The sequence below is a fragment of the Littorina saxatilis genome, linkage group LG14 (assembly GCF_037325665.1).
Source record: "Littorina saxatilis isolate snail1 linkage group LG14, US_GU_Lsax_2.0, whole genome shotgun sequence".
Classification (NCBI taxonomy): Eukaryota; Metazoa; Mollusca; class Gastropoda; order Littorinimorpha; family Littorinidae; genus Littorina; species Littorina saxatilis.
The window spans coordinates 11,924,064-11,935,272 of NC_090258.1; the positions used below are offsets into that span (position 1 = coordinate 11,924,064).

Genomic DNA, 11,209 nt, shown 5'->3' on the forward strand with positions numbered 1-11,209 from the left:
CGCATACATGGCTTAGTACTATCAAAGAATCAAAGACAGTCCAGAGAGAGAGAGAGGGAGATAGAGTGGGGGATAAAAAGAGAGGGAGAGAGAGAGGGAGAGAGAGAGAGAGAGAGAGAGAGAGGGAGGGAGGGAGGGAGGGAGGGAGGGAGAGAGAGAGAGAGGGAGGGAGGGAGGGAGGGAGGGAGGGGGAGGGAGGGAGGGAAGGGAGGGAGGGAGGGAGAGAGAGAGAGAGAGAGAGAGGGAGGGAGGGAGGGAGGGAGAGAGAGAGAGAGAGAGGGAGGGAGGGAGGGAGGGAGGGGGAGGGAGGGAGGGAGGGGGGAGGGAGGGAGGGAGGGAGGGAGGGAGAGAGAGAGAGAGAGAGGGGGAGAGAGAGAGAGAGAGAGAGAGAGAGAGAGAGAGAGAGAGAGAGAGAGAGAGAGAGAGAGAGAGAGAGAGAGAGAGAGAGAGATATCTATACGTACTTACTTTTACAATCGAGCGTTGCAACTCAACGTGGAAAGCAACCAAATCTCGAAAAAGATAAAAGTTATAAAGTAATGCTTTAGGAAAATATACGTCATCGCTCTTGCGTAATTTCATCAGCTCATTGAGGTCAACCTGTAAATAAACACTACATTTCTAGTTACGATACAAATTTTAAAAGGCACTTTTATTCCAACGGGAAAATGTGGTGTTACAAGATCATTATCTGTAATCTACGTTATGCCATGAAGTAATTCGGTTGAGATATATTGTCATGCTTCTGAAAAGTGACAAAACTACAGTGTGTGCCTTGCGGGGAGGTGGGGGAGGGGAGGGGGTATAATTATGAACGGCCACTCTCTCGATCTCATTACTAACAAATAGGCAAGCATGCAGACACAGACACAGATGCACAGACATACAGACAGACCGGCCGACACACACACACACACTCACGACATCGCCGATGAAAAAAGATGACAGTCAGAGTAGCCTTGAGCCTACTCAGCCTCGTTTCACGCACTTCTGTCAAAGATCATCATGTACTGCTGCGCTAAGATGTGTCACTCACGGCCAGCTGCAGTGCCACGCCCATTAGGTCAGGTCCGCCGCTGACACTGAACAGTTTGTAAAATTGTGTATAAACAACGGCCGACTGGTGCATTTGAGGTTTTATAAACTGCACAAACTTGAGTCCAAAATGTTTCGAAAAGATTTGTTGCAGATTTCCAAAGAAAACTAGTAATAACATAAGACCAAAACGTTATTTGGCAAACGAGTCCGTACCACGGAACCACACACACCAATATCAGAATCAGAATCAGAATCAGAATTTATTGTCATTAAAGCACATAGCCTATTGACACATTCAAGATACATAAGTACAGGAAAAATAGCAATATAACATAACATACATGTAATACAAAACCAAGTGGAACAGGGTGAACAAAGAGGACCTGAAGATGAGCATAGGTTATTGAGGACAGTCGGAAGACGCATTGCATCTGCGTAGTTGAAAACAATCGTACACATATTTTGCCAATTGCCTTTGGATGTCGCTGTCAGTAAACAGAGAACTGACTCTTATTTCATCACTGCCGGTGGAAGTATTCGGTAATAACTGTTGCCTGAGATGAGCATACATTGTACATGAATCAAGGAAGTGAAGTTCATCCTCCACCACTCCACAGTTTCTGCATATTCTTTCCTCCCTTGGTGTTCCCGTGTATCTGCCCTTTTCGATTTCTAAGTCATGGGCACTTATACGTAGTTTGCTCATAGCCTGTCTGTGTTCTTGTGTTAGCAAAAGATAGGGTTGTAGAGAGTAGTCGTGTGACACTCCCTTGTAAAACTGTAGTTTAGAGGAGTTTCCTTCTTTTTTTGTCCTCCAGAGCCTGACAAATTGAGTTTCTACATGTTTTGTTAGCGCGTGTTTCAGTCTTGCCGGGTGTATTGTGCTTTGGTTTTGCCACACGTGTTTGAAGCCTGAGGAAGTCAGGAACTCGCGTACAAATAAGAGCCATTTATTTTCCTCTTTATGTTCTTGTGAGAGAAGGCTTGAGTAAGTTTGCCTAAGAAGCCCATGTTGGTCAGATTCCATGATGTGTAACCAAAATGATATGATCTGTCCCAATATTTTTGTGCTGATCGGAAATCTGCCCAATTCAGCCAGTACTGGGAAATTCATTGATTTTCTGTGTACTCCTAAAAGTTGCTTGCAGAATTTCATGTGTACGTTTTCATGCGGAAGGACAGTCGTTATACATTTTTCAAGGAGATTATTCTCAAGGTTCTGCGTGTCCTTTAAGTTTATATCTTTGCAGTAAGGGAGCCAAATTTCAGAGCCAAAGGTCAGAATAGGTGCAACTAATGTATCAAAGAGTTTCGCCATTACTGGGACACTTATGTTCTTTGTTCGTACTGCTCGTTTGAGCGAGTGCAGAGCTTTGCTCCCTTGTCGGGAGAGATGGTTCTGTGCCATTTTCATGTCTCCGCGTTTATTGAATATGATGCCGAGATATTTATAGTTGTCTGTAGTATTGATTATGGCATCGCCAATTTTGAAGAAGAGGGGGAGTATGGGTTCGTGCTTGGAGAAAACTATCACCTTTGTTTTTTCGCGATTAATTTGTAATCCCCATTTATTGCAGTATTCATGGAGGTTGTTGAGTTTGTCCTGTAATCCTTTCTTTGTAGTTGAGAGAATAACAATGTCATCAGCATACATTAGGCATGGCACCGGAACGAGTCCAGCCTCATCCACAGTTGGGGAGTCACAGTCTTTTAAGCTATCAACTATGTCATTAATAAAAATATTAAACAGTGTTGGGCTTAGGGTATTACCTTGGAGAACACCTTTTCTTACTGTGATTTCCCGCGATAGGCCGACTTCTGTCTTTGAGCATACGGTTGCATTATTATACATTTCTTGCACAACTTGCAGTAGTTTGCCTCCTATCCCTATCTCCTGCATCTTATATAGTAATCCTGTGTGCCAGATACTGTCGAATGCCTTAGCGAAGTCAATGAAACAGCCGTACAGTCTGCCATTTGTAGTTCTGAGGGTATCATTGACTAGCTTTTTTAGGATGAACACTTGGTCTTGCGTTCGAGACGATTTTCTGAAGCCGGCTTGCTCTTTAGCTAGCAGGCTGTTGTTCTCGAGGAAGTTTGTTATTCTATTGTTAATGACCTGACAGAAAAAGTTTGCCATTGTGTTGTTAAGAGTGACGCCTCTGTAGTTACTAGTGTTGTGTGGGTCTCCGTTTTTGAATATGGACACATTCACTCCTTTCTTCCATTGTTCGGGATATGTTCCATATTGTATTAAGGGGATGTGCGGGGGTGATTTTTGAGCTTTTGGGCAGATTTGGGCATTTAGACATTTTGACTGTTTGGAAAACTGTGGTCATTTTTCTTTCAATTTCTGCCGTTGATGTTGCATATACATGTTTTTTTTGTGCAATAAAAATAAATTCAATACACCAACCCTCGCCTGATTGCGTTCATTTGTCTTGAACTTGCCTTATTATTGCCGATTTTCAACACCTTGATCAGCAAATTTGAGCAGACGACAGGGCGAACACTGCATGACGTTGCTTGCTACATAGCCTCCCCTGTTTGCATGTGACCGTTGTTTCGTTATTTTCCGGACTACTTCGGCTCTAACGGAACATTTTCAATGTAGGTCAATCTACGCCAACTTCCTTATACGGAGAGTATGACGTATGATGTGATCTTGATTCGTTCAACCGGGGTCACGTGGTACAACAATGGCGCTTGTTTACAAGCAGTGAAAGTACACGCTCCTGTGCAAAAATGGTTCGCACCAAGCCATCAACAACCAGAGGAGCCCCAAAATCTACGAAAAAGAGGACAGATCAAGTGAAGAATCAATGGAAGGCGAAGAAATCAGCGCAATCAGCTTCTGTGCTGGCTGACGTGGCAGAATTAGTGCCGGTTTTGGGGTCGTCTGCTAGTGCTCGCGTCGATTCCTTCGACTGAAAACATTCTCGGCACGAAGACAAGAAGTGAGTTCAAAAAAGAATCGTATGAGAGGTTTGTGTCCGGTGGAGTTGACACTAAGTCATCTGCTGCTACTGAAACCCTGGTAAAAACCCAGAGGGGTGTTGTAGACTTTGCCGAAGTAGACAGTATGGTTGCAAGTCTGTGCTGTCCACAGTGTAAAAACAAGTGCTTGTCTCTTTGCACAGACTCCAGACCAACAAGTGGCTTGGCAGTATTTGCCCAGGTGAACTGTTCTTCGTGCGAAGAGCCTGTGTATGAACAGTATCTTGCGACAAAATTTAAGGCCAAGACAAAAGTGTTCGACATGAACAGACAGGCAGTGTATTCCTCACTTGCTTGTGGACTGGGAGCCACCACATTCAGAAATTTCTGTGAAAACATGGATTTAGCTGGACTTCACCACAAGACCTTTCATAGTCATACTCATGCCAGCCAACTATTCACACAACTGGAGAAATTCCGGAAGCATGTGTTCAGTGACACTGTTGCATATGTTCGAGAAGTTCATGCAAGATACTGTGGCACTACTCTTGGTGTCGACGACACCCTGAACATTATTGTGAGCTATGATGGCACCTGGCTTACTGGTGGACACTCTTCGCACATTGGAGTTGGGTGTGTTGTGGACTTACTTACTGGACTCTGTGTTGATGCCCATGTCATGTGTACCTACTGCCAGGTGTGGAGTCTACGGGGCAGAAGCTGTTTCAGGAAAAGCCAGAGGAGTATGCGGCCTGGCTCGTGGACCACTTGGACAAGTGTGAGGTGAACTATAAAGGTAAATTATATCTGTTTGCACAGACATATTTGAATAGAGTTTATTTCAAATTTAAGCAACTTACTCAAATAATATATAGCAAATTACAAGTAAATGTAATAGTGATGAGTGGATATTATTTTCCATGCATTCCAGTGAAACTGAAAACCAAAACCAAAGGCATGGATGATGGATTAAAAAAAAAAGCGTCATAAAGACAGATCATCAATTTATGATAATAATAATGAAAGTTGTAACACATGCGTAAAAATCCAATTTGTATCTTGAATAGTTCAGGGCATGGGGGAGTGCATGTGTGTGATGAAAATAATAAGAAAACACACACAGATAGATAGACAGACAGAGAGAGAGAGAGAGAGAGAGAGAGAGAGAGAGAGAGAGAGAGAGAGAGAGAGAGAGAGAGAGCTGTATCTACAGCATCAAGAGAGATTCACAAGTCTTCAGAATCAACGGGCTTCCCAGAACTGAGGGAGCTAGAATAGTGGTCAGGGGATGGCAAATAGTACATGTATGTGTGGCACAATACAAGTGTATTTAAAAACGTTCAAATGGTATAAATTAATGCATTATGCTTAACGTTTACAATCTAACAATGTTCAGTGCACCTATACCTGCTGCTAGAAATTTAATATTCAGTAATTTGGTAATTCCATGTTTATTTCATTTTTTTTCCGCATTAATTATAATTGAAGTATTAGCTGGACAATGACTGTGAATAACACATGCGCGCACACACACACACACACTTAAAAAATACTCTGTTTGCAAATTACATTTCTTATTTTGTTCTTGTTTGCAGGCTCATCAGGGATGATGGAGGTGGAAGCAGCCCGTGTCATATGGCGTCGATCGGTGAACACCAACAAGCTTCGCTACACAACACTACTGTCGGACGGTGACTCCAAGACTTTTACATAGCTCAACGACATCAAGCCCTATGGTGAGGATATTCACATTGACAAGGAAGAGTGTGCGAACCATGTGAGTAAACGACTTGGTACAGCTCTTAGAGAGTTCAACTTTGGACCTGCTGCTGCTGCCGACTCTGCCCAGTTCTTCGGATTCTAGACTGGACATCACATGAAGAGGCTTGGAGCAGCCAGGATGCACAAGAGGGTGCGGAACAGTCTGAAGGTTGTGAGAGACAAGCAAAGTAAAAGGAGAGACAAAGTGTGGGCAGCCAAGTCAGAGAGACTGGAAGAACTTGTTCAGCTGGAAGGTGGCCCTGCATATGCTGCAGGCATGTTCTAAGTTTTGACTAAATGTTTTAACTTAGACGGGGAATCGAGATGAGGGTCATGGTGTATGTGTGTGTGTATAAAGTGATTCCGAGGAAACTACTGGACCAATCTTGACAAAACTTAACATGAGAGTTCCTGAGTGTGATATCCCCAGATGTTTTTTTCCATTTTTTGGAAAGATGTCTTTGATGACGTCATATCCGGATTTTTTTAGGCAGTTGAGGCAGCGCTGTATCACCCTAATTTTTCAACCAAATTGATTGCAATTTTGGTAAAGCAATCTTCGACGAAGTCCGGACTATGGTATTGCATTTCAGCTCAAAATCTTAAAAATAAATTAATGAGTTTGCTTGTTAAAGTTGTCATTAAAATCTAATTTTTAGTAACAAATTAAACCTTGACTGCATTGCATTCCTCATTTTTTCCTGAATTCAAAAATATATAGAAATGTCATGTTCACTCTAACAATGTGCTCATAATTACAGAAAATAGGTTTAGTAAGTACTACATATATATGGTCTCATGCTTTGCGGAGACGAGCGTGATCCGTCTCGGTATTGTTAGCCGAGACTATCTAAATGTATCTCGTAGTCTTGGTGATGACTGGTTTGTGGTGTTGATATTTAAGTTTCATACCGATTGACTAAATGTTTTTATATCGCTTTAGGCGACTTGTCATTGTTATTGTGGTTAACATTATTCTCAATCTCATATATATTGTGGTTATTGTACGCGTGCAATTGATGACTTGGGTACGTTTCGTAATTTGGAGCTAGCTTGTGTGTGTGTGTGTGTGTGTGAATGTGAGCGAGTGAGCGAGCTTTTTTTGGTGTGCATGCGTGATTGGGAGTACGAGTGTGTGTATGCATTGTTTGTAACTCGGAACAAACAATTTTCCAGGTGTACTGCACATGTTTGAAATAACTTATGTTTTATGTCTTCCCTAACTTTTAAACGGTGTCTCTAAGGTGTGAAAAACATTCCTCAGTGTGGAATTTGGTGATACATGTATGTATTTTGGGTTTAATTACAACTATCAATGGTTTCAAAACAAATTGTGTGCGTTTTTGCCTTTTCCTCAGTTTGCATGTTTTGACATTTGGGAACAACATGATTTCAAATCTACTGGTTAGATTTCTGTGAAATTCTGCATACTTGTACTTTCACATACTATCTACAGAGTTACCATTTGAATAATGAATCGGAAAAGAAATGTTGGCTTTACGATTTTTTTAATATTAAATTTTACGCAAAATTTCAACATTATGATAAAAAAAATTTTTTTTAAATAACTGTAATACTCACAGAAAAAATAAATGGTAAATCTGTAGATATGATCTAAATCTATATTTATGCAAAATATTGGACAGAAATCGAGCATTTGGATATGGAAAAAACGGTTCCTAAAATCCAATATGGCTGCTGTTTACTTTCCTGTTTCTATAGCAACGACATACACAATAAACAAACACATTAACGTTTTTTAATTCAGAGACCATCAGTATTATAACAAAAGCGACACAAACAGTGCTGATCATCATATATATTATGGAAAATAGCGATTTGGCCCTCACATGGCCTTAACTGGTTGAAGAGCTGTTGTATGATAGGCCTCAATACAGGGAGACTTGTTTTGATCATTTCATTTGTAATACCGTCTATTCCTGGAGATTCCAATAAAACAAACTCCACTTACCGCCCAACGAAGCATCCAAATATCGGAGCACGTAAAATGAAATTGAACAAAAGCATGGCGGCTGCCAAACCAAAACACTGATCTAAAAATATAGATCAGTGAACCAAAAAGGGGAAAGGGAAGTAACCTGCGGGAATTCCCGCACACGTCAGTGGGTTTCGTCCCCTGGTTTCGTTCCCTGGCTCGGTTTGTCCGTTAAAAGCTAATAACTTCCGTTTGACTACCGTTAGGAATGTAATTTTTTGCATACAAAAAACAAAGCCTATTCCTAACAATTTCACAAAATTTGAGCTTGATGGCCCTGTCACACCTTAACGTATTAGCCAGCGTATGCCGACGTATCAAACTTTCCCTAAAACGCTGGCGTACGCTGAACTATCCATGTTTTTTTCAATTTTGGGCGTATGCATAGCGTATTTATAACGAGTTGGGCGTATACATAGACTGAGTATTCATAACGAGTTTGACGTACACATATCGTGATAGAAGATTTCGATAACTTATAGATAACGTATACCAACGAATGCTTAACGTGTTGCCGGCGTTCACAACTTATGTCCAACGATAGTCTAACGTATGCATAACGTATGCAGCGTATCGCCGACGATCACATGTCGTAGCCTATTAAAAAAAAAGTTAAAAAAAAGGGTGAAGGCATCGTCACCGATGAAGAAGTAGGGCACATCCTCGTTGTCGTTGGGAAGAGGCTCAGGGTCAGGAAAACCTAGGGTACGCATTCCTTCAGCTCACAGGAATTGTATATCTGCGCATCTGATGCTGATCCACTACCACTAATATCTGCCCAAATGAATTTGTAGTCGGCATCTACAAGCGCCATCAGAACAATGGAGTAGAATCCTTTGTAGTTGAAGTATAGACTCCCACTCTTTGGGGGACAACGGCAGGCCACGTGCTTCCCATCAAGTGCCCCACATGTATTGGGAAAGTTCCATCTTTGGAAGAACTTATCAGCTACGGCGCGCCAACTCTCCGGAGTACTTGGGCAGACCAGCACCTCATCCACATATTCGTCAATAATGGCTTGACAGACATCTCTGACCACAAGGGACTGGGTGTTGTGAGGGACCCTCCATCCGAACTTCATCGAGGCATACTTGTTCCCAGAGGCAAGGTGGCGTAAAGTTAGGGCCAACTTCATGCCAGGCTCAAGCGGATCCCTGTAGAAGGTGTACTGCTTGGTTATCCTTGGACCCACTCTGGCCAGCAGCTCGTCGAACATCGCTGGAGATATTCGCAAAAAGTTGGTGAAGGATGCATGGTCCTCGTTACGGAGTTCCACCATTAGCTGGTCATACATGCCAAACTGCCGTCGCCTCCCGATCCATGGTCTCACCCAGTTCCTTCTCCCCCGTTCACCTCTTGTTCTCCTTCGTCTACTGGCACGCACCTGGTACAGTGTCAAATCGATGAGTTCATGCTGATGTTGGAGGACAGCTAGTTGGTATTCTCGTCTCAGCCTTGCTGGATCTTCCATCTCTCGGATTACATGGACATCTGCTCACCAGGGAGTCTTGAGGAGTACTGGCGGTTTCCACCTGCGAACCCCATCTTTATATACCAATGCCCCATAAACGCTGCCAATACGCTTTTGTACTTCAGCTGTAAGTTAGAAACACGTTCAGTACGTTCTGTGGTCGTCCGGAACACGTTCAAAACGTCTACATACGTCAATATGCGTTGGAGATACGTTCGACATACGTTCAAAGCACGTTACTCATAGGTTAGAGATACGTTTTGGGTACGTTTACAATTATCTCGACGTACGTCGACGTATTAGTAACGTGTGTGAACGTGTGTCAACGATCGCATAACTTACCTACAACGTATGGCCCGCGTATGCGGGACGTATGAGCCATACGCTGGCATACGTCCGGAAATTTTGTGCATGTTCAAAATTTGTCGAGGACCTCGCCGTACGACGACGTATACCAGCGTACTTCAGCGTGTTCTTAACGTATACAAAACTTACCCATAACGTATTCGACGTATTCGCCAGATTTTTCATACGTCGGCATACGCTGGCTCATACGTCAAGGTGTGACAGGGCCATAATTGACCCAGAGATACAAGTCTTACCCGGGGTTCGAACCCACGACCTCCCGATCACGGGGCGGACGCCTTACCACTAGACCAACCGTGCCAGTAGCAAATCCAGTAAGCCCCCCATTATTCTAATGGCGGCTTAAAAAATGGAATAGGGTAATTTGTCTCTGCTTTTATATGAATCATCTGCCTTCAATCCTCATGTCAAATGTGTGTGTGTGTGTGTGTGTGTGTGTGTGTGTGTGTGTGTGTGTGTGTGTGTGTGTGTGTGTGTGTGTGTGTGTGTAGCAGTAGAAGATCTTTGCTTTGACAGCAGTGGAGTAGCCATGCTGGTTGGAACGAGCGGAACTTGTCATCAGGTGGAAAAATGTTTTGACAAAGTCCAGGCCGGGTGCGAAAGAACACAGGCAGTTTACACTGTTCCCTGCCCCCTTGACTCGCCAAGCACGTCACAAAACACGCGTATCCCTACACACAGGTGCTTGAAACATGTTCAATTTCAGTTTAGTTTTTATTTTAGTTTTCTGTCTTTTTGCCTTTCTTCCTTTCTTTCAGTTACTTGTTACCGTAAGATTTTTGGGGGTGTTTGTATTGTTCATGTTCCCTCATGGGAGGGCTGATTGTAAAAAAGCAGCTATTGCTTATATCATTACCCTCGTAAATAAAATAAAAATATCCTCTTATCTTATCTCATCTTTTCTTTCTTTCTTTCTTTCTTTCTTTCTTAATTAATGTATTTTGTTTCAGCTGAGGCGATCTCAAGCGGCCTACTAATCCAATATTTTCATCTGTTAAATTCTTATTCTTCTTCTTCGTTCATGGGCTGAAACTCGTGTATTACCGTTTTTACCCTGCCATTCCTGATCAGGTAGCATACGCCGATTTCCGGGGAACAGTATCTTCATCAAATCGCTTCAGCTCTTGCACAATTCGATATTTGCATCACACAGGAAAAAACAACTCAGTTAAACTTCGTAGTAGAACTAAAAGTTTGGATCCGGTCAGTCTAACCCGAATTAGCTGCTCAAGAGTGCTGTCTTAATTGATACACTCTGGAAATCGATTTATTACCGATAATTCTGCTGATGGATTAACCTGTTTGCTTTGCATCAGTTCCTTTGATGATGATGATGATGATTACACCGTTATATTAACGTCACTCTGTAAAAAACATGATTTTAATTCAGAGACTCGGGTGTACGTGGGCGTTGCAGCTCACGAAGAACCAATAAGAAGAAGAAGAAGAAGAAGAAGAAGAAGAAGAAGAAGAAGAAGAAGAAGAAGAAGGATTTTGTCTAACCGGACAAAACAAGCATAAATTATAACATTCAGCTGCCTGTGCGTGCAGACAGACACGCGGCTTGTGTTTCCGCATTGATTAGAAAGCTAGTGTCAAACAAGGAGTTATCTTTCCCTGCCCCTGTACCCATGGGGCCC

General features: G+C 42.5%; 1 protein-coding gene and 1 long non-coding RNA gene across 2 annotated transcripts; one reads left to right on the forward strand and one right to left on the reverse strand.

Moving 5' to 3' along the window:
- The first annotated feature begins 3,289 nt into the window (after positions 1-3,289).
- Positions 3,290-7,426, forward strand: LOC138947107 (uncharacterized). Its single transcript, XR_011449550.1, has 2 exons — positions 3,290-4,771; positions 5,571-7,426. It is a non-coding gene; the product is annotated as an uncharacterized lncRNA (long non-coding RNA).
- An 803-nt stretch (positions 7,427-8,229) lies between these two features.
- On the reverse strand, positions 8,230-9,796 carry LOC138946651 (putative nuclease HARBI1). Its single transcript, XM_070318081.1, has one exon. It carries the CDS (start codon positions 9,201-9,203, stop codon positions 8,433-8,435), a length of 771 nt encoding a protein of 256 aa, XP_070174182.1. The 5' UTR covers positions 9,204-9,796; the 3' UTR covers positions 8,230-8,432.
- Positions 9,797-11,209: the final 1,413 nt, after the last annotated feature.

What these genes read in the sequence shown, in the direction of transcription:
- LOC138946651 (XM_070318081.1), bottom strand. Translation starts at nt 9,203, where the DNA reads ATGGAAGATCCAGCAAGGCTGAGACGAGAATACCAACTAGCTGTCCTC.